The following is a 24,818-nucleotide window of genomic DNA, read 5'->3' on the forward strand; positions in this document are numbered from 1 at the left end:
ACATATATGTATGTATGTACATACATGTGTATATATTAACATGACCCGTGGAGTTGTTCGAGATATCGTCGTGTGTTTTGTGGAAATTTTCATATATTGCCATATTTTATAATGAGTATACTTTTTAGTGAGTGTACAAATTCTCGATCCAAGCTCTTAAAATTGATCTTGCTTTACCACAACTATATACAATTGTAAACACCTTCGTGGAAAGTAAGAGAGAGGACTGCACACTAAATAATAAGTTGGGGATAAACAAATATTTCGAGTGATTTCTTATTTAGTTTTATTTTATTCGTACTGCGGTTTAGACGTGTTGTGTCCGTTGTTAAAATAATTAATAAATAATTAATATGAGTGTAAAAGGTAAATTCGTAAAATATTCAGTAGAAACAACACTTAAAACTAAGTGTTTAAATATTTATTTTAGAATTAATCATTGATCGTGTTAATAATTAATTTTGAACTCAATTAAGAACAAGTGTTTTTTTCTTCTAGAATGTTGTCATGGCCCTGGTTATGCCACTCCATTGGATGCCATGAAAACTGGTCCTAGAGAAAAGTTGTTGTACACTATAACTGTGCAACCCAATTTGGATGAACCTCATGGCGATTATCTATCAACTGTAGATGTGGATCCGGAGAGTCCTACATATTGTCAAGTATGTTTTTGGACAATAAAACTGAAATTGTTGACATACTAACCGGCAAATTCTTCATGAATATATGTATTTAATTTCTTGCTTTATAGGTCATTCATCGCACATTTACCAATCGCAAGGGCGAGGAAATACATCACACGGGATGGAATGCCTGTTCAAGTTGCTACTATTTAGACAAAGATGCCAAACGTATTCCCAAGAGAGATAAATTAGTAATGCCTGCAGTTAATTCTGATAATATATATGTAATGGATGTCGTGACCGATCCTCGCAAGCCCGAAATTATTAAAGTTGTGGATGGAGATGTCCTCAAAAGCCACAATGTCACTGCACCTCATACCACTCACTGTTTGGCTGATGGCAACATAATGATTTCCACGATGGGCGATGCCGAGGGAAATGCCAAGGGTGATTTTGTGCTCTTTGATTCAGAATTTAATTGCTTGGGCACCTGGATTAAAGGGGACAAAAAACCTCTTTGCGGTTACGATTTTTGGTATCAGCCTTATTTTGATGTTATGGTATCCTCAGAATGGGCTGCACCTAAAAAATTCAGAAGGTAAATGTATATAAAAAATCTTTTTAAATCCTTCATTCATTGACAGTGAAACATTTTAGTGAAATTTAATTTGTATGAGAAATACTAGGAAATTTCTTGAATTTTTTACTTAAAACATTTAATTTCGTAACGATTGCACGAGGAGGAACTGTAGGATTAGATTATTATTTGAATTTGAAAATTAAGAACTTATTTTATGTACCCATTAATTAAGGCTTCATTCGTTTCTACGTTTCGTTCCATGACAGATCAGCTGATTTTCATACAAGAACTCAACAGCAACGCTTGACAAATCAGCTGATTCATCATGGAACGGAATGTAGAAACTAGAGTTTTTAGGTGTTCATGAGTACTAAGTATAGTATATACAATACATATAGTCCATTTGATTATAAGGGATGTCTTGGGTGTTATTCTTCTTTATGGATTGGTTTTAAAAAAACTTCCAATTTCATAAAATTTTGGAAAATTCAGTAATAAATTGATATCAATACTTTTATCACAAACCAAATGTTAGTGATACAAATTGATGTACAACTAGGGTGATCGATTATTGGACATTTTCCAAAAGCCGGTTTTCGAATAGTTGCCATTTGAAAAAAACCGGTTGATATTTTTCAAATTCAGAAAAAAAACGGTTAACCGGTTTTTTATTATAAATAAAAAATCTCTTTTAATTTGCATGTCAAAAAATTGACAAATTAATTATAAAACTTCTTATTTAATTATTTGATTAATTTTTTTTGCATAAAAAAGTGGCTCTATTATTATACAAAACGTGTCTTCAGTAATATTATTTGAATGGCACACCTTTATGTACATGATTATTTTGTTTTGTATTATTACTGTCACAAACAGATACATCGACTTCAAAAACAGCAGTTGGTGGGGACAAGTCCGAACTATCAATTTAACCTAGCTACCAGACTACTTAGGTGAATAACCATTTTACATGGGCTTGTCCTACGAGGAAGTCAATCGACTCTACATATCCAACAAAAAGACAGTCAATGAATGACAATGCCCAAATGAATTCTTGGAAGTCGGTCACATGACTAGCACTCTAACTAGTTACTTTACTAGCTATATAACTGGTCTGTCGGAGTTGAACTCGAAAAAAGTTGAACTTAAAAAAAAACTTTTTGAAAAGTTCTGTTATATCTCGATTTAATATATATTGATTGAAATGATTGTATTTTTCGTATACTTGAAATTGATTTGTCGAACTACTGGGTAGATCTTTTATGGATCAACAGACAATAATAATAATACTTTAAATTTTGGAGCGTGATATCAGTTTCATATCCCAAATTTAAACTAATACATAATTAGCAGTCGTTTCGAATTAATAAATTCGCGATTGTGAAAAAAGTTCCCGAACCAAATAATATTACTTTTTACTAAATTGACTTAAAAGATAGCCTTTAATTCTTAGGACAGTATTGACTATAAGGTAGTGCTATTGTATTGTGTCGCCCAAAAAAAATTATTACCTTAATGTATATGTATTTACAATATACATACATATGTATATATGTATGTGATATTGTAAATTCATTTGTCTATTTGTAAACATCTCCCTAAAACTTGCAAATATTAAAGTAAATAGCCTGGTTTCCCCTAATGATACGTAAAATCACTTGTACCACGTACAATATTTTTAAAATTTATATATACATTTAAACAAAGAAACTAAAACGCAATTTTAAATATAATAATGATCTAAATATTACCATGAACATTTGATTACAAAGAAAAAAATCACAAAATTTTGTTTGGAAATTAGTTAATCTTATCATAGGAATTATAGATTTTATTTCGTCTTATCTCATTTGGTAATAATACAAATTATTTCCATACAAACTTAAATTTTTCTTATGAACAATTTATTTTTTTGTTCATTATTCATTATAAATTTTGAAATTTGTATGCAAATAATGTGGATTATTTCACTAAAAGAGAATGTTTTTGATATCCTCGCATTCAGATTTTTTTTTATGTTGACACCATAAGCTCTTGGTAAATAAGTAAAATTAAAAAGTACTTACTTAATGTAAGTAGTGTAATTATCAATAACATTATTTAATTTTCTTCAAATGGATTTGTAGGCAATTGTCTAGACTCTAGAGCATTTGCCAAACAAACAAGAAGTTAGTGGTTCCGGCAAAACCGGATAAGCTCTTCTGTAACCAGTTATTTTTTGACCTCGTCGAACAAAAATAAGTTCTTATTTACCCAAAAATTAGGTACTTCCACTTTGCTTTAATATTACTTGCCTGCTTACCGGGTAAGTAAAGTTTTTGTTGTGAAGTAGAAAGACGAAGAGTTATTTAACCACAAAATGTATTTTAGATATAAAATCAAATTATTTCAATTGTATTATTAATGTTGAAACATATATGGCATAAGAAACAAATTTAAAAATTATTTTTTTTAATATATAAATGCTTAATCATGCTCTCATGTATAAAAACTTGTTTAATCTACTCAAGAGCCGCACAATTTCTTATCAAATGGCACAAAATTTGTTTTGATTGTTTTTTGTCTACATCATAAATTTAAGGGCATCATGAACTTGTTACACTCAAATATATGTATGCATGTAGGTATTTAACACAAACAATTTGATAATAATAATCTACAAATATAACTTTGTGGATGAAAAATGTTTTTTTATAGAAAACAATGTACAACGATATTAATGAAAAGTTTTGACAATTTTAAACTTTACTGAAATATTTTTTAGTTATATGTATATTAGGGTGTCCCGTGGACCACTTTTTAGGAGGAATACCTCTAAAACGATGCGTTGCAATGTACATAATACGAGAAAATTAAAAAACATTTTTTTAAAAGATCCTCAGCAGGGATGGAAAATGAGATATTGTTTCAGTATCAAAAAATATTTCAGAGGGTACTTTTTTGGATCTTAGAGTACTAAAATATTTCTTTTTTTTTTTTTGCTGAAAGTTGTTAATTTTTTAAATACACCTTCACATATTTAGACATTTTTAAATAATCAACAACAGAAGTAGAAAAGGTATTATATATACCGTAGGGTGATCGATTATTCGACATTTTCCAAAAACCGGTTTTCGAGTAGTTCGAATAGTTGACATTTTAAAAAAATAGGTTGTTATTTGTCAAATTCAGAGAAAACGGTTTTTTATTATAAATAAAAACATCTAGTTTAATTTGAAAAAAATTATGAGCCGAACTGATTTTTTAAAATAAACATTATTTCTTTAATGTAAAAAATTGGGAAGAATCATAATCCTAGTTTATTCTAAAGTCACTGTTTAGTAGATTTTCATAGGCATTCCAACACTGCTATAATATTTCAGCGGCAAATTAATTATTGTAATTGGAATATAATCTTAAGATTGATAAAATTTTATCCAACAGTTATTCCAATCAATTTTACAAATAATTTTTTTTAATTAATTAGGAAAATCAAAAAAGTTTAACCAAAGGTGCTTTAGAAAAATATACTCTAGTTTCTTGACTCGAATATTTTAAAATATAGACAGGCTGTATTATTATTTATTTCAAAATTTAATTGAAGTAATCTATGAATACAAAGCAAATAAAAGTATTCGAAACCGGGTTATTCGATATTCGAAAAAAATCAACATTTAGAAAAAACCGACTCTGGTAAATCAGAAATAACCGGTTTTAAGACCGATTGAAAATACATATATTGATGTAATGAATCTTTGTCCGTCCCTCAATGTTAACCTTTTAGATATAATTTGATGAACTTCAATGTCCATGGTATCATATAGCTACCATAAAAATATTACCCAGATATTGTACTTCGTAAATATGTATATTAAAATCAGTCATGATACAATTTGTTATATTTTAATAAATCCTTTAAAGGATGAATTTAGAAATTCAACTTATTTATTTATATTTATAATTATTTTATATTTACAAAGCAAGCGTAATAAACAAGTAGATATTTAGGATAAATTGTGTTACTATGTTAGTTAAACTGAAAAATTTGATTGATAATAGAATGAAACCATAAAGTGTTATATACCATTGTAAAGCTAATGAAATTACGCGTATGCTGATGTACATATTAAGTATGTTAGATAAATATAGCTAACAGAATACATGGGACAAAATAGAGTTTAAAATATTAAGATAAAATACAAAACATAAAGAATTTCGAAAAACAGAAAAGACCATTTCGGTGAAATTTAGGTGAGGTGAGGTTTACAATATAATAATTTCAATTAATTACATCATATATTTTTATGTAAAAATATGAAAAACTTAAAATTTTTCTGAAAAATTACGACATCTGTAATCATTCTGGTGTTGTATACAAATTTGTGTATGTCATTGAAATCGTCTCCCAAGGACCTTTGATATGATACTAAATTTGCATATGGTTTATTTGTCAAAAATGTGAAAAAAATAACATAAAAACCCTAAAAAGGACCTTTTTATCCTTTGATCCAGCACACCAAATATTGACGTCAGGACAAAAATTTTGAGAAATGGTATCTTAGAATGAACTAAATTTTCATTTTCGGTGGGAACATCAGCAATTTCCATTTTGGGGCCACCCTAATATACACATGTGTTATTAAATTAAAATTCGATGTACATAGGTGTTCATTTGTTAAAAAATCAATAGTCATATCAAATTCTACACATGAGACCATACATAAGACCATCCATGACATGAAACAATAATTTGCTTTAAAGTCCAAATAATTTTCACCAAAAATTTCTCTTATTATCTATGGTTGAATTCTTAATTTCAAAACATATCGTTTTATATTAGATACAAATTGAGTCCTTCGAGCTTCTATCATTTGGAAATAATTAGTTTTAAAGTCAAATATTTTTCAAAATTGAAATTTTTGGTAATTTTCTCATATAATATTAACAATGGAATTTAATTAGATTAATATTCATATAATGCCAATCTAGATAAAAATTCGAAATGAGCTGCATTGGTTATTTGCAAAACATACTTCTAAAAAGTGGCTTTTAAAACTAGATTTCAAAACATTCTTAGAATTTCAAATTTGAACTTTTAAAGATACTTTGACCCCCATTTTCTCATTGTCTGATTATGTTTTATCATAACGATAAATTGACATTTTACATACAAAAATTATTTTAACCGGCAGTATATCCACCTGTTAAACGATAACCGGAGGTTGAGATATTGGCCCTGAGAGTATCAAATAAGACTCGGGAGTATCACGGTACTGTCGAACATCAAATAGTATCAAAAAAAGTACCACCGTACCAAATTTGCCACCCCTGATCCTCAGTTCCCTACCAGTACAATATGTTGAAAAAAATTTTCTGCAATCTTTTCGAATTGGGTGACAATAATTATCGCGGGAAAAATAATTAAAATTTTTGTTAGTGTATTTCTGGTCCGCAAAACGACCAGCATATAAATTTCAAAAAAAAAAAATTTGAAATGGACTAAACCAAATGCCAAACTATTTTTTAAATATTTGTCTATATAAGCTAAAAATTACGACAATTTTGACACCCATTTCGATAAAAACCGAAAATAATATGCCTCTCCAACCCACTAAAAATCATATTGTGGACCTAAAATTTTAAAATTATTTTGCCGTAATTAGCTCAAAATTACGGAATTTTTAAGACCCATTTCGAAAATATTTTATTTTTCAAAAATTACACTAAGGCCAGGATTTTCAATCGCTGGTAGGGAACTGAGGACCATTCCAGAAAAATTATTTATTATTTTTCTCGTGTTTAGTACATTAATACTAGGGTGATTGATTATTCGACATTTTCCAAAAACCGGTTGATATTTTTCAAATTCAGAAAAAACTGGTTAACCGGTTTTTTATTATAAATAACAAAATATATTTTATTTTGAAAAAATTTACGTTTAAGTTTAAATTTGATGGCCCGAACTTATTTTTAACAGTTTAAAAGATTATAAATTTATATCTAGTCGTCTGATTTACATTATTTCTTTAATGTAAAAAAATGGAAGAAAGTGGGACACTTCTGTTAAATGTAAGGAACTATGTAATCCTAGCTTATTCATTTTCATAGGCATTCCAACACATTAACAAAATTTTAGCCGCAAATTAATTATTGTAATTGGAATATAATCTTAGGATTGATAAAATTTTATAAAATAGTTATTCCAATAAATTTCACAAGTAAAATTTATTAATTAATTAGGAAAATCGAAAATGTTTAACCAAAGGTGCGTTAGAAAAATATACACTAGTTCTTGGACTCCAATATTTTTAAAATTTACACGGCTGTATTATTATTATTTACTTCAAAATTTTATTTAAGTAATCTTTGAATGAAAAGCAAATAAAAGTATTCGAAACCGGTTTTTAAAAAGTAGTTAGTTAGTTTGAAAGGAGGATGTATATACATCAAATCCGAAGAAATACACCTAGGCCTCTATCGGGCCTGTTGTGCGCTCCTTAACCAGTGCCTCAGATGGGAATCGAACCCACCACCTCCGGTCTACCGGACTAGAACACTAACCTACCGGAGGCCACTTTTAAAAAGAAAAAAAAAACGGGTTATTCGATATTCGAAAAATCAACATTAAGAAAAAAAAACGACACTTGTGAAGCAGAAAAAAACCGAGTCGATCACCCTAATTAATACGCATCGATTGACTGATATTCCTACATGAAATTCTTAAAAAGGCTGTGCTCCAAAAAAACGAAGTTGCGAATTTTGTCCGTTTTGCTTGAAAACTTTAAAAGTTAAATTCCCCAGGCCATTAACGTGTCCCACAGCACATAAATTATAAATGTGACAAAAAAATCTAATATTCGATAATATAATATACCGTTTAATAGCCTTATCTATTGACCATAAATCTCTATGAGACCTAAAAATTTTGAAATTTATTTAACAAAGTTTCAGAAAAACTGAAATTTGAGATTTGAAACTGCCGTTGAAAAAATCAAACTTTTTTGACCATAGCTGAGAAGAAATTTGCGTTATCTTATAAGGGCAAAAACTAATATTCGAGTAATTATAGATATATTTTAAGTAACAAAATGATTTTTTAGAATATATCCCAAAAAAGTATTTTTTTTTGCCACATTTAGAATTTATGTGCTGTGAGACACGTTAATGGCCTGGGGAATTTGCAATAACTTTTAAAGTTTTCAAGCAATTTTTGTGTTTTATATCTTTTCGAAATGCTTACTCTGTACACATTACTATTCCTTTACAATAAAGTTCAAAATTTCTTACGAATTTCTTCAGAGCTTCAGAGCCGTTGTGGCACCTGTTAGCGTTATCCAATCAGCCTAAATTTGTGTATGAAATGGTTTTACAACCCATAGAACAATTCTAGAGGGGGGGACGGCCTGTCAGACAAAATTTGTTTTCCTTCATACAAGCTTGAATCACTCTAATGTATATGTATGCATCAGAGAACTGCAAAAATCAAGTTTTTTCCCGATTTAATTATATGTACAATAAAATTTCTTATTCAGTTTTATTCATTCAAAAAAATCCAATATTTAATAATGTAAAAAAAACAAAACACAGAAAAAACAACTCTAAAGTCATACCGCCTTTTTACGTATTTATGGGTTTTTAAAATGTTTAAAACTCTTTAATGATTAAAAAATATGATAAATAAAAATTTTATGAAAAGGTCGGCGTTCGGTGTTCTTTTCCTTTGGGCTAATCTCCTTTTTTAACGAACCCGAGGTTTGCTCGGACACTAATATTTAATATCAACCAAAATATACAATTTTTGTCTTGATGGTTACACTTGACAATTTAATCCAATTTACACCAAAATTGGTAATACCGAAAACGATTCAAATATGTTTAAAATGGCCAGAATAATATGTATAATTAAAATAGAGATTCAGAAATACATTTTTAGAGATTTTAGGTAAATTCCTTAAAAAATACATATTAATATATTTCTTTTAATCTACTGAATATTGTGTAATCAATTGTGTTTTGAAGGTGTGATTGAAATTCCCATTAACAGAAACAAGTATTATTTGTAGCACATTATTCTGAAATTGTCAAACAAATATTGAATTTAGAATTTTATGTCTAAAATATTTTGGAGAGTAGGGAAAATTGGATATGGCACCGTGCCATATTCTTAAATAACTACACAAATGTTCACATTCATGTCTAAGTTTTCGTGCAATATTTGAGGATATTAGCTCTAAAAGTTTCTTTGTGTCTAAATTTTAGACACACTTCAAAGATAAATGTTTTTATCTGTTTTCTAAAACCAATTTAAAATGTAAATTTTAATCTTGTTTGAGTCTTTAAAAATCATCGAAGGAAATGTATAAAAAATAATTTTAATTTCTGCTCAAAATAATAAAAATATTTTTATTTCTTTACTATTTTGAAAACAATGGTACATGAAAAACAAAGTTATGGGTTTTATGTTCTATCTAGAATTCAAGGCTATATTGAATTAAAACACTATAACTTTGAATTTTAGGAGATCAATGTGTTTTTCATCATTTTCAAAACTATATATAAGATGTTTTTTTTTTTAAATTAAAAAAAAAATTAAAATAAATTTTTTTTTAAATATATGAAGGGCTTATTGCAGTAACTCGATAAGCCACCAATCATCACAATTCGATTTTATGTGCTTTTTGAGTTGCTAGGAACCATATCTAATGTCTCTAAAAAGATTTTTAGCATATTATGGTAAATTGGCGATATATTGGTCATGCCTCTTTTTCAATTTAAACTATTTGTGAGATTTTTTTTTTCATAAACTCGATATGCCACATTTATTTTTTTCACTTTATAAGAAAGTCCTTTATAATGATGAATATAAAAGCGGAATTGATAATTTTTGATGTTGTTAGGATAAAACAAGGTAAGACAAGTATCATTATACAAAGAAAAAAATTTATTGGTCAAAATCTCGAGAGATATAATTTTTTGAAATTAAAGTGGCTAACCATGTTACTGCACAAAAATAATTTAATTTATAATTATGTTGCTTACCAAGTTCTTGCTGTTTAAAAAATGTTTGATTACACAACATCAATAAATTTTGTTTATAAATTGACTTCCATTTCGGGATAAAGATCTTATATAAAGTTCAAACTACATATATGCATAATATAAAATCATATTTATCATACCAAATTACCAAAGACATTGCAACATATCCTATAATCTTTGTAAAACATGTCAAAATCATCAGCGTATATAAAAACCATAATATTATAACGCCTGTTATATAAAGTGCATATCGAAACTTTTTTTGAACAATGGACTTGAAATTTCTAAAATCCGTGCAAGACTTCTGACGCAACATGCATCGAAATTGGTTCAGATGTTTAAAATGATGACCAAAAGCAGAGAATCAACTATGCTGAATAAACACAAGATTATCTCAAATTTTAATCTTAATATTCAGTGCAAAACCCAAACCAGTGTGTTTTGTCATTCTATTTAAAATATTTTTTGCCTGTACCGAATCATACTACAGGACCTGCCCTTTACTGCAGAATAATTTAGCTTAGTATATATGTATACCCAAATTTATTCTCATATGAAAAAGAAACTAAAAATATAACAAAACATAAATTTCATATTGAAAATAAAATTTATATATTTTTTTGTTGCAGGAACATGATAAGCCACTTTGAAAATGTATTAGAACTTGTTTTTTGAAAATAAAAATATTTCAATTATTGTTAGGCAATAACTTGATAAGCCACAATTTTTTGCTAAAACAGTGGTTTCTACTTTATTTATGATATCCATCTATTGGCATAAGATAGTTATCGACCTTGTATGATTATTAAGCGTGTTTAAAGAACAAATTTAAATAAACCATTTTTTTGAGAATTTGTTTAAACTTTAATGTCGATTTACTCAAAATTTTATTTTTGTGGCATATCGAGTTACTGCAATAAGCACTTCATATATATCTGGAAAATATGGCTTAATTATGCTACTAAAATCAAATCGAGCAGATTATGCTCTTATGTTTAAAATATACACTAACAAATCGATGTCAATTATTTAAAAAGTTTTAAAAATGCACTATAAAAAACTCGCACTTGCATGTTTTAGTTTTTTGACATAATTCAATAGACCTATAAAATCGGCTATGAAAGTTTGATTTAATTTTATTTTTTTCCGTGTAGCAGAAAAAAATTGTCAAATAAATTATTATTGTTTGACAAAATATGTATGTACATAGATTGGAATAAAAATATTTGAAACTACCGAGCATATAGTAGCATATAGGCGAAATGGATTGTCAAAGACCTAAGTCCCCTGTCAAAGACCTAACTGGTGAGAATGTATTAGTAAAAGCACAAAAATAAACAAAGTTGTTCAAAAGGTACTAAATAATAAATGTTATTTTTTGTGCGGTATTAATGGGATTTCATATACTAATGAATGAAAATATTAGTCAATAAATTTTTTTCAAAAGATATTTTATCTTAAAACATATTATAAACACATCTTTTTGCTATTTTTTCTGCACTAATGGAAAAAGAAAAAAGGTGTGTGAAATACTGTTTTCATTTTCAATACAAAAATGTACAACTTTTCTTTTTTCACTTTTAATTCAAATGAAATGTCAAATGATAAAAAATATTTTTTTCGTTTCGTTTGTAAAATATAAATTATTCGGGGTTTTAAATACTTACATTAAAAGTGTCGCAAAAAATAATAAATATTATTATTATTTAATATATATAATAATATTATTAAGTGCTAATATCCTCGCAATTTTGTGAAGAAAATTTGAAGTTTTGTGAGTGCTTTTAGTTCTCCAAAGTGTGTTTATTGTATAGGCCAAACTAAAAACTAGTGTTTAGTCTAGACCAGACGTCGGCGCTAGTATTGTTCTGACAACGAAGATTTTCGGCAAATTACATGTACACAACACGATCGCATACGAACCTCTAAACCAGACGTCGGCGCTAGTATTGTTCTGACAACGAAGATTTTCGGCAAATTACATGTACACAACACGATCGCATACGAACCTCTAAACAAGAGCATCAAAAATACAAATATTTTATTTAGTTGCTTGACAGCATTCAACAAAGCAGGTTGATGTCGCTTTGTTAAAGAAATTGCAAACACAACTTGAAAAAACAAAAACAACTTGCAAAAGCAAGAGCATAATTTACAAAAACAACGTACACTCTAAATAATTTTCTAGAATGCATAACAATGAAAGTAAATAAGTTAATCTTGTTTCATACTTTTTTTGTACATTTTAATTAGAAATGTTGTTTCTATGTGAAGAAATTATCATTCTTAAGTACATTGATTACACTTTGTTTATAAATATTCGCATTTTACAGTAATGCAATTTAATCTTCAAAATTACAAATAACCAAATATTTTTTTCAGTGCAATTTCAATGAAAAAATGCCAATAGTGTGTGTGTAGTGGTAATTTTTTTATCTGCCTCTCTATCCGCCGGTATATGGTCTAGACTCTAGAGTATAAACTATTGTATAGTCTAGGTTATAAATTAGTGTATAGTCCAGACTATATACTACTGCATAGTCCATAATATAGTGTAGTCCTTGTATACTCTAGGCTAGTGTATATTATAGACTATAAACTAGTAAAGAGTCCATTTTAGCGGTATACAGTTGTACTGATATGCATATTATATAAATAAAGCTTTAAAAGATCTCATTTAATGACCATTTATAACTGATGATTGTGTTTTTAGAACTTTGTTGAATAAGTTAGTTAATTAGTAATCGAACCAAAATGTTTTAGAAAACTACATTTTATATAATCATAATCATATACATACAAATGCAGATTTTAATTCATAAAATAGTTTTTTATCCAAATTATAAATTACATATTTGACATAAAAATTTCTTGAAAACCAAAAAATATTTTATGATTGCGGCAACACTACATAAATATAATGAGTAAATGAAAACTTCAAAAAACCTTATTAAAAAAATGTTGATTGTCACTTCTTTATTTTTATCATGCTAACGAGCGCATACCCGGGTCGCGGATAGCGGGTTGGGATGAACAATCTTTCTTCTCCCAGCTACTATTATTTATTTCACATTTAAAACAACTGAACAACCAGAAGTGAAACACTGTCAAAAAGTGCCTATGTAAGTCTAACTCTAGAAGAATTTTCAAGCCCATATTGTTGAAAAAATTGGATTTAAAAATATTGAGACCATTTTATTAAATTTAAATAATTTATACTTTGAATTAATCTTAATATATTTTGCACATATTTCATCTATAAACATTTTATAAACATGCCTGTTTGATTTTTAATCTGCAATATTGAAAATATAAACAACTTCAAAACAAAGTCATAAAGTGTGTTGGATTTACACAGAACTCGTCTATAAGAATAGCATAATATTCTCAGCAAAAAAATAGCTTCCAAAGAAGCGAAAAAGAAGTAGAATTTACTCCATGGAAGTACTGAAAAAGAGCTGAAGAAGTGATGATTTTAACATAGGCTTGTCATAGGAGGGATGTCCTTTTTATTTGATTCCAAATTCACTGCTTCTGAAATCATTTTTAAGAAGTAATTTTTATGCTCCTTTTTTGGAAGTTATTCGGAAGTGAAATTGTATTATTATAGAATTCAACTAGTTTGACTTAAATAATATTAACATTAATGAGGGTAATAGATACATTTAAAACAAAAGCCCAAAAGTAAAATTTTTTATCTCACAAAAATGTAAAAACAAAAAATATCTGCAGCATTGAAAAAATAGAATTATTTTCGCTTCTTCGAAAGTCATTCGAATTCACTAATTGCTACTTTTGAAGTGGTGATAAATGTTATTCTTTTGGAAGTACTTCGCTTTATTTTTGATGGGTTGTTGTTTCAAAACAATGTCAAAGTTTAATTTCTGGTTATTCAGTGTTGAAAACAAATATTTGAAAATTTTTACAAGTACATATTAAAAAAAAATTACTTTTATTCTCATGCTTGACATTACCACAAGTTTTAGTTTTTAATTGACATTTTTAAAACAAATATGTATTAATAAGCTTCGAAATATTTTACGGGGTACTCAACACCAGGATTTTGAGTTATGACCCTTTAGTTGCGACTGAGCGATATGTACATAATAGATACACAACAAATTAATATTCGCCATTATAAAAATATTCCAAAAATAATGTGATCATGCAAAGATTGTATAGATTATAATCTGTGTATTTCTTAAAGTACATTAAAGTAATTAAAATTCGAGGCATGATAATTTCAACAAATCCATGACTATAATTTTAAGTGCTTTTTTATTTGTATTGCAAAATTTGTTTACTTTGTTGTTCCATTTTAAGTCAGATATGTACATTAAGGTGGCCCCGTTTGTATGGAGGAAAAATAAGGTGTCAATGTTCCGAACAAAAATTAAAGTTTTATTGATTCTAATATACACCATTTCTCAAAATTTTTGTCCTGGCGTCAATATTTGGTGAGCTGGATCAAAGGATAAAAAGATCCTTTTTTAATGTTTTTATGATTTTTTCATATTTCTTCCAAAGGAAAGATATGAAATATTGATATCATTAGAAAGGTTCTTGAGAGACGCTTTAAATTGTATATTTTTGTGTAACAGCAAAAATTATCGAAATTTTCTAATTTTTCGGGAAATTTTCAGATTTTCACAGATGAATTTCATATAATTCGTTGAAATTAATACATAGTAATCCTCAATAAGATCTACGGAAACGGTTTTTCCGTTTTTTCAAAATTCAACTAGATCGAAGTTTATTTGAATTTATCGAAGCCTACGTACGATACCAAAACAACACAAATCGTTATTAACACAAGAAGGATAACAATCAAGCAGATGCTTAGGATAAATTGTGGTCATATTTTAATTAAACTGAAATTTAAAAAATAACTAAAAAGGGACTTTTTTGTAACCGATCCAGCTCACGAACGGCCACCGATAGACTAGAAATATTTTGGGAACCATCATCAAACTAAACAAAGATTTTTTGAAACTGGGTAAAATATTGAATTGAACATGAAAAATCGTGTCTCCCATAGGACACGAACGGACAACACTGAACCCAAAATATTTTGTGCAACATCATATGACATAACAGCGAATATTTTGAGGGGGGTAAATCAAGCTCCATTTTTTGTGAGTCGGTCTAATGAATATGCATTAATGTTTATTTGTTTGTTTAATTTTAGAGGTTGGAGAGACGAAGACATTAATGATCTTACTGAATATGGATGTCGCATAAATTTCTTTAAATGGTCAACACGTACCTTATATCAAACAATTGATTTGGGACTTGAGGGTTTTACTCCATTGGAAATTCGTTTTATGCACGATCCCTTGAGACCTGAAGGTTTAGTGGGTTGTGCACTCAATGCTAATGTTTTCTATTTCAAAAAGAAGGAAGATTCCGATGAATTCGACTGCAAAAAAGTCATTGACATTCCGTCTAAATTGGTGAAATTCGGCGACAATAAACCTCAAGAAGTTGGTGGCATGATTTCAGATATTGTGTTATCTCTCGATGATCGTTACTTGTATCTTAATCTCTGGCGTCATGGTGATGTTCGTCAATATGACATTACTGATCCCGAAAATCCAAAACTGACAGGTCAAGTATTTTTGGGCGGTCCAGTATGCAAAGATTTAGATGACGTTGAAGTAATAGAGGACAGAGAAATGGATGTAAGTTGACTTTAAAATATGAACACAAATTACCATATAAACATTTAATATTACATTATGTTTAGGAACGTCCAGAACCAGTCTATCTAAAAGGAAAGCGCCTTGAAGGTGGACCTCAAATGATGCAATTGTCCTTGGATGGTAAACGATTATACGTTTCGACATCTCTATTTTCTCGATGGGATAAAATGGTAACTACTTAATTCATCTTAAATTTAGAACTTTAAATTTATAAAATACTCGTTTTAGTTTTATCCAAAAATGATTGAAAAAGGTGGTCATATTTGCATGATTGATATTGATGTCGAGAATGGTGGAATGAAATTAAATGAAGATTTCTTTGTTGATTTTGGTAAGGAACCGTATGGACCAGCATTACCTCATGAAATGCGTTACCCTGGTGGTGATTGTACATCTGATATCTGGTTAGCAAGATAAATACTATGTATTAATGGAACGTTTTTATACTTTTTTTATTTACTTTTATATAAGATTCACAATGTAAATAAATATATGTTTGTATTTGTAAATAAATAAGTATTATTGGCATTTTTTTATTTATTCGTTACAGGCGTTAATCAGCTATGGGAGATACCGTTTCTAAGATATCTTTGACTCAAGGAAATTTTTAATATCATTATCCCTATTTTAAAACTATAATATTTTAACAAAATTATTGGTATACGCGCCTAGGACTGTTTTAGCTTCCTGATTGGGAATGGCACATACGTCTGGCCATTTTCTGACCACTAGAACATAACGGATTTCGACGTCACTGATAGAGAAAGGGCCTGCTACATCCATTGTAATCCTATCAAATGGCGCAACTGAATTGTACTGCTGAAGTTGTCCACGACTTATTTTTACTTTGGCTGTTATCATCTCAGTTTTGTGCTATGGTTGCATGGTCGCCTAGGAAGCGTATCCGCCTTGTGGAATGTTTCCCTCCTTTCCTGTGCTCAATGCTAAAATCATAGGACTGAAGGCGTTCAATCAAACAAGCCAGTTGCCCTTCAGGTTTTTTTTTAATTGCAGCAACTATCTGAGGGCAGAATGATCGGTTCATACAGATACACACTAAACTACTGCTATGAGTTCACGACGCGTAACGCAATAGTTTCTCTCAGTCTTTGAAAGCGTTCGGCTGAAGTATTCGATGACTCTTTTAGTACCATCGACCACTTGGAAAACTACACCGCCTATTTCATATCCGCTCGCATTGGAATCTACTATAAACTTTTCTTCTGGTGTAGGATACGACAGAGTTGGTAAATTACATAAGTAATAGATCCTCGAGCTTCTGGAATGTTTGTCCTTGTGATTCAATCCATTGGAGCGGTTGCTACTTCTCAGTCGATTCATGCAGGCTTATATCTACACTGGCTAAATTTGGAACAAATCGTCTGTAGTTATGTACAAAATCCAAGAAATTTGCGGAAATCATGGAGATTTTTCGGGCGTGAACAGTCCTTTACAGCAATTATTTTATCCTCATCTGTTGATATTCCATCAGCTGTTACGCGACGCACTCTTATGTATACTAAGTTTAAGTCCAGCCGCTGATATTATCTCAGGAGTTCTTCAAGATTCTTCAAATGTTAATCAAAAGTCTTCCCCAAGCTTGTTTTCCCGTGAGGTCATTTTAGTACCATGTCCATTAAATGCTCGAATGTTGCTGGAGCATTGCAGAGTCCAAAGAGCATTACATTAAACTGCCATAATCCATCACTAGTACTAACCGTTTTATCAACTTTGTCCTTGCAAGCAATCTCCACTTTGCAAGTCCAATGTGGAGAACCACTTTGTTCCAGCTAGCGTTTCTAGTGTATCATCATATCATAGGTAGCGGATAGCTGTCATTCAGCTTCCGCAATCGATGCAGAATCTTGTGCTGTCATCTTTCTTCTTAACTAAAGCCACGGGCTAGAAGATGGTTCGACTGCGCCAATCTGCTCTACTTCGTTCACAAACACCTTCACTACGCATCGTTTTGCTAAAGGAATACTCCTGGGAGCCTGCATCAGTATTTATTTTGTTTCACAATTGCTGTTCTACCTTGGTTTTAACTTTTTAAAGCAAAGAAGGATATATGACTCTTCAGAAGTTACTTGCTAGCTTTTCTATCCATTTTCTCATATGTTCCACTAGTAGCATGTATTCTTTGATAGATTTATTGGAAGGCTTTTCCACATAATTGATTACAGGCTCTGCTGAAGCACATTCACCTAGTCCGGAGTTTGGCTTGATGACTTTTTCTTGGCTTTTGTTTTCACAGGATTTGACAAAATCGCATTTTATTTCTGCTGGCTCTACTACCCAAAAACTGTTGTCCTCACAATCTCCCTCCAGACGGGCCCTTACCAAATCCTCTGACTGTGCAGGCAATTTTTACTTGGGCCTTGCATTCATATCCGACATTTTAACATTTCGTCAAATCATAACATTTGGTCCTATATGTAATTTAACGCCATGCATAGTATGCACCAATGATTACCTGGTCCACAATATCGACAACAATAAATACATGATCTACGTTTATGTTGGCAATGGTTAATTTTGCATTTACTTTACCATGGAAAGTGGCAGCCTCTCCAGTATCGATGCTGGTACGCTCTCAAGAACTACATCAGCATTTCATTTTGAATTTTCTCAACATCAATTTAAAATTTTCAATTGCATTTTTCCCAATGTTAAATTAAAATTCTAAATTTGATTCTGGATTTTCTCAATTTCAAAGTGAAAATCACAATTTCAATTGGAATTTTCCCAATATAAAATGGAAATTCTCAGTTTCATATGAATTTTTCTCGATATTTTCGTGTTTATAATCATATAGAATCTTGAAATTAGCAGTTAAAAACTGTTTAGTTTAAATGGAAATACAATTTTGTAACAAAACATACATATGAGCAATTTGGTGTCAAGTGACCTAACTTTTAAAATCGATACCTTCCGGTGTGAAATTTGGATGAAAATTGCACCAAGGTTAGTACACAGAAAAAACTGCAGCTCTAAAATTGCTGAGCTGGCCGTGGAAAAATGGGATGTCTTTTACAGGAAAGAAGAACCTGAGGGAACTTTATTTGTAATAGGTATCGACCAGAAATCCATGGCTAGTCTTGCCAAGAATAAAGGTAGGGCTTACTTCGCCTCTAAATCTGTCATATTCAAAATTGGGAAGGTGCCGATTGGAAGGGCTGTTACAACAAGCCTCGAAAAAGACACTAAAAAACCTAAGACCACAGCATCAGTATCCACTACTGATAACGTTGAGGAGTCAAATCCTAAAATCGAGGAATTTACCATTAACTCGCCAGAAGAAAGTGTAGTTGCCCTTTCCAAAATTGGGAAGGCGCCGATTGAAAGGGCTGTCAAAACCGGCCCCGACAAGGACACTAAAACACCTAAGACAGTACCCAAAGCATCATTAGCAAGTACTAGCAATGTTGAGGAGTCAAATCCTAAAAGCGAGGAGGAAATCACTCACCCGCCAGAAGACAGAACAGCAATGCTCTCCAGAATTGGGAATGTGTCTAGTAAAAATACTGCTATTCCTATGCCTTCAGGCTATCCGGAGGAGTCAAATCCAAAGAGCGAGGAGGTGACCACCAACTCGCTGGAAGACAGTTTAATGGATGACCATGATTGAGGTTATCCAAATAAACCTCCATCGGAGCGAGACAGCTACCAACGCTCTGATGGCTAAAATCAACACAGGTAAAATACATATAGCTTTAATCCAGGAACCTTGGACGATTCGCCACAAGGTTTCTGGATTAAATCACGTAAATTTCCAACTTTTCTACGCTGATACAGGATCTCGCCCGAGAACATGTATCTTATGTCACAAGAACTTATGTTTTCTCCTCTCAACAGGATTATCAACATCGGATGCAACGGTGCTGAAGCAAGGTCGTGGCAACATATTCCTTGCATCTATTTACCTGCCTTTCGATTCTCCGACACTACCACCAACGTCGGATCTGATGAAACTGGTTGAAGAGGCACAAAGGAAAAATAAGAAAATTGTAATAGGTTGTGATGCCAACTCGCATCATGTAGCTTGGGGTAGTACAAACACCAATCGCAGGAGACAAGCCCTCATGGATTTCTTTAATACTAAAGACTTGATAACATTGAACTTAGGTAATAAAGCTACCTTCGTCAATAGAATCAGAGAAGAAGTGGAAACGTTCACAAGTGCCCTGGTTGAATCGTTCGAGGACAGCTGCCCTCTGCGAGAACGGAGATCTGCCCAGGAAAAACCCTGGGTAACTGGGGAGATCCGGAACCTTGGGAAGACTCTTCGCAAACTATTTAACCGGGCACGGCGTAAAAAGACCGCAGTATACTGGGATGAGTATCGTAATAAAGAAGTATCGTAATAAAGTGAATATAAGAAAATCGTTCGAAAAGCCAAACGAGACTCCTGGAAACTTTTCTGTGAACAGGTAGATAGCGTAAATGACGTATCGAAGATAAAAAAATTCCTATCCAAAACTCATGTCCAACCGGAATCTATGATCGATGACACGGGCAGGAGGCTTGAGGATATGGAGGAGACAATGAAACTCCTAATGGATTCTCATTTCCCACCCGGTATATCGAATAACATAGATGAACCGATATTGGAGGAAGGGGAGGGTAACACGGAAATAGTTATTACAATCAAGAGCTTTGCTCCCTATAAAGCTGCAGGGCCTGATGGAATTTTTCCGGCACTTTTGCAGATGGAGGCGGGACTGGTTTCCGTACATCTGTCACAGATATTCACTGCATGCTTAAAATTGGCATATACCCCCATTAAATGGCAGGATGCAAGGGTAATATTTATACCCAAACCAGGGAAACCTAGCTATGCGACACCTAAGTCCTATCGACCGATAAGCCTTACGTCCTTCCTACTTAAAACCTTGGAACGGATAGTCGATAGCATGGTTAAAAGCAGCATACCATACAATGACCTTAAATATAAGCAGCATGCTTATGTAAAGGGACGATCGGTGGAAACCGCTTTAAATGAAGTTGTCCACTACATAGGTGAATCTTTCGATAGCAAACTGTATACACTGGCAGTATGCATTGACATCAAAGGCGCTTTCAATAACGTGCACACTGATACCCTTATCCAATCCCTAGACCAGTTTTATGTTGACCGGGTGCTCCGTAACTGGATCAACTACATGCTAAGGAACAGATGGATAAGCTGCGAGATGTACGATATAACTATCAGGAAAAAGGTATTTCGCGGTATACCACAGGGTGGCATTTTGTCACCTTTACTCTGGGTTACCACGATTAATAGCCTCCTAAGGACCCTAACCGAGAAAGGACTTACCCCTGTCTGCTATGCAGACGACGTCGTAATACTTTTAAAGGGAAAGGATCCAAATTACTTGTGTAGAAGAGCTGAGGAGGCTCTGAATACGGCCTTGAGCTGGGCTCAACCGAGAGGCCTCAATGTTAACCCGGCGAAGACGGAAATCTGTCTTTTCACAAGAAAGACAAAAATTTCTACATATACTGAACCTTGCTTCTTGGGCAAGAAGATACCGGTGACAGACAAAGTTAAGTACTTAGGTGTAATCCTTGACCGGAAATTAAAATGGAGACATCACATAGAGGATAGGATCAACAAGGCACATCGGTGCTGGGCGATATATAGGAGAACCATAGGCATGAAATGGGGTCTTAGTCCTACTATGACAAATTGGCTTTATAAAAGTGTAATTAGACCAATTCTAGCTTATGCTTCAATAATCTGGTGGACTGCTTTGGACAAAAAGTGTAATATCAAACTACTACAGGGAGTTCAGCGTACATGCTGCTTGGGTATAAGTGGTGCCATGTGTACTACTTCAACCAAGGCTCTGGAAACGTTGCTAGATATTCCACCCATTGAAACATATATAAGATATGAGGCGGCGCTTACAGCCGAACGGCTCTTTACTTTAGGCGAACTGGCCAAAAACGGTTATAGGACACGTCATCAATGTATACTGGACACATTGGAAGGTTATACACATTCATCGGACGTGCCTGATCGCATACCAGACACTGAATATGTCGGAAACTTTGAAACGCTAATCCCAGATAGAATGTCTTGGTCAAGCGGAACATTAGAGCAAATACCAGTAGGAATCCGTTGCTACACGGATGGCTCTAAATTAGGGGACAAAGTGGGCCTGGGGTTCTATATTGAAGACCCAGAAACAGAAATATACCACCGTTTACCTAATCATAACACAAGCTTCCAGGCAGAAGTACGAGCAATAACGGAATGTGTAAATTGGATTAGAATAAATATGGCGCCCACAGGGCTTAATATATTTACCGACAGCCAGAAGGCAATTTGTGCGATATCAGGTGATAGAATTAAATCTAAGACCGTATTGGATTGTAAGAAAGCTTTAACTGAATACTCTCCCAGAGGTAAGGTTCACATCATATGGGTACCAGGCCACTCGGGAGTAGTCGGCAACGAAAGGGCAAATGTAATAGCTTTAAAGGGAAGGGAGCTCGATGTAGTTAACCTGACAAACGCAAAACCATTCGACGCAACAAAAGCTGAATTAAAAATATGGATGAGAGAATCCCATAAGGCCTCTTGGAATAATGAAACCGTGGGTAGAACCACAAAGATTCTATGGGGTGACCCTGATGAGAGCAAGACGAGAAATCTTCTCAAAATGAGCAAGTCTGAGGTTAGTATGATGGTACGTATTCTCAGTGGACACACAGGATTACGAGCAGATCTATACAAAATTGGACGTGCGAATTCAGACGAATGTAGAGCATGTGGAGAGGACAGTGAAACTCTGGAGCACTTTCTTTGCCATTGTCAGGCATTCGTCGAAGTTAGATCCAAGTATCTTGGAAGTGATGTTATTCCGGAAATAACATTCTTAACCAACACCGATTGGAAGATTCTTAGGAATTACGTCCAGGAAACTGAGTTTCTGAACATGGAAAAATAATACATTCAGTGAACAATTTTTTTTTTCTTGAATTGGAGCGCACAACAGGCCCGATAGTGGCCTAGGTGTATTTCTTCGGATTTGATGTAGTATACATCCTCCTATCAACCTAACCTAACCTAACCTAACCTAAAATTGCCTACAATTTTTTTTTGTCATAAATAGACAATTTATTGATTAAAAATTTTGTTAAGTTGATAAAATAATTAGTCAAAAGGTGTCTTTGGTATAATAGCAACCGATAAATTCACTTAATAAAATAATTAATCCGTTTGAATAAAAAATTTAGCCGGTTTGATTGATTCACCTACAATTTTGTAATCTAGGACATTTTCTTTTTCTGCTGTTGCTATGCAATTTGCTGTTACTATGCTTTAGAAAGACGTTACAAAAACTTTTTTTTAAATAATTTTTTTGTTGTTGAAAGATCATGTCGAAACAAGACACGAGTAAAATTATCAAAGTTTTTTTTCTTTATGTTTTTGTGTTTATGTTAAGTTTTATTTTGCAAATCAAAGTGGACGGACGTATTTTGTTAAGAGTGATCTGTTAAAAAATAAAAGTAATTATAATTGTAATAATTTAATACGCATTTGTACTTAAAGTGAAGAGTGATTATAAGCAAATATACACAATCGTAATTTTTTTAAATTATTTACATCTATAATTTTTCTTCGGAATCCACATAAAGATGGTATGTTTAATAAGGTGTTCCTTTTGTGATGAGTCATTTGAATCCGCAGAAATATTTATTTGTCCATTTCAACACAATTAAATATTATATTCTAACCATATTTATCGGGCAGGTTGACGATGACCATATGCCCGTTGTAGTGTAGCAGACCAGAGTCTCTGGTGGGAATCGAACCCACAACCCCCAGATACACCACCAACTAGCCTACCAGGGCATCCTCCACAGAAATATATTTTGTACAAAAAATATACATAAATACAAATTAACTATTATACAATTTCAGGAATATTATTATAATACTGTCTTTTGTCTTTTAAAACGTAATGAATTTGCGTAATGAATTAGGTAAGATTATCTATAGTAACGATGAATTAGATTTATATTGGAGGAAATGTTATAAATGTAGATTTCAGCAAATTGAGTGATCAAAGTCTTTATCCGAGATGTTAAAATTATATCCTGAATACATAAAACCTTCCGTAAGTTAACTCATAATACACTATAAATTAGATTATTTTTAACTAGCATAAATTTTACAGATTGACATAGATTTTGATCTGAAGCTAAAAAAATGAAAGCTAAGTGGGTATTTACGGAAAATGAGTAATTTGTTACATCTGCTTCAGACTAAAGTACCAAAGGTTTCTGTTACAACAATGCTGAAAAATTTGAAGCCGTGCAATGATGGTAAGCTGCTATATTATTGACTTAAATATATAATTGACATTTAACATTTACACAATTACATTTTATCAGAATCAAGGATATTTTCTATTCTATATTTCCTACACTACTTGTTTCCACCTCAGCAGAAATTAGTTACTGACAAAGCCGGAGACTAAACCAGAAGAAAGTTTACCGTAACAGATTCCCTTAATTCGTTTGCCATAGTTGCAGAAACCAAAGAGAAGCTTAGAAAATTAGTCAAGTCAATGATTTTTTTAATTGAAATTGGCATTAAATCCAACAAAGAAAATGGTTATCTTAATAAAAATAATTATCAATTTTTTTTTCTAATTACTTAACAACAAAAGTTTATTGGGTAGTAAAAAATTGACTGAGTAATATTTTAGTCGATTTGATTTTTTTTTTATCGACTGTAAAAAACCAAAACAAGACAAAAAATTACAAATGTCGTAGTCAATGAGACAAAAATCTTTATTGGCTGGAAATTGAATAATTTTGGATTCAGATCTGTAAATTTTGTAGTTAAATACGATTTTTATTTTTTTCTGTGTATTATTG

At 31.6% G+C, this 24,818-nt stretch overlaps 1 protein-coding gene and 1 long non-coding RNA gene across 2 annotated transcripts; both read left to right on the plus strand.

Annotated features, from left to right (window-relative positions):
- Nucleotides 1-186: 186 nt before the first annotated feature.
- Nucleotides 187-16,451, plus strand: LOC119609603 (methanethiol oxidase). Its single transcript, XM_037964446.1, has 6 exons — nucleotides 187-366; nucleotides 499-662; nucleotides 752-1,221; nucleotides 15,410-15,902; nucleotides 15,968-16,093; nucleotides 16,152-16,451. Exons 1-6 carry the CDS (start codon nucleotides 354-356, stop codon nucleotides 16,338-16,340), a joined length of 1,455 nt encoding a protein of 484 aa, XP_037820374.1. The 5' UTR covers nucleotides 187-353; the 3' UTR covers nucleotides 16,341-16,451.
- Nucleotides 16,452-23,985: 7,534 nt separating this feature from the next.
- LOC119609602 lies at nucleotides 23,986-24,420 on the plus strand. The gene is made up of 3 exons (XR_005231942.1): nucleotides 23,986-24,052; nucleotides 24,113-24,260; nucleotides 24,330-24,420. It is a non-coding gene; the product is annotated as an uncharacterized LOC119609602 (long non-coding RNA).
- The last annotated feature ends 398 nt before the right edge of the window (nucleotides 24,421-24,818 follow it).

Source organism: Lucilia sericata, unplaced genomic scaffold (genome assembly GCF_015586225.1).
Source record: "Lucilia sericata isolate MDLA Ls3-8-SP2 unplaced genomic scaffold, ASM1558622v1 Contig001013F_arrow, whole genome shotgun sequence".
NCBI classification, from domain to species: domain Eukaryota; kingdom Metazoa; phylum Arthropoda; class Insecta; order Diptera; family Calliphoridae; genus Lucilia; species Lucilia sericata.

Coding starts and splice junctions, on each gene's coding strand:
- LOC119609603 (XM_037964446.1), top strand. Junction 663..751: donor AGAGTCCTACATATTGTCAA/GTATGTTTTTGG, acceptor CTTGCTTTATAG/GTCATTCATCGCACATTTAC. Junction 15,903..15,967: donor TAGAGGACAGAGAAATGGAT/GTAAGTTGACTT, acceptor CATTATGTTTAG/GAACGTCCAGAACCAGTCTA.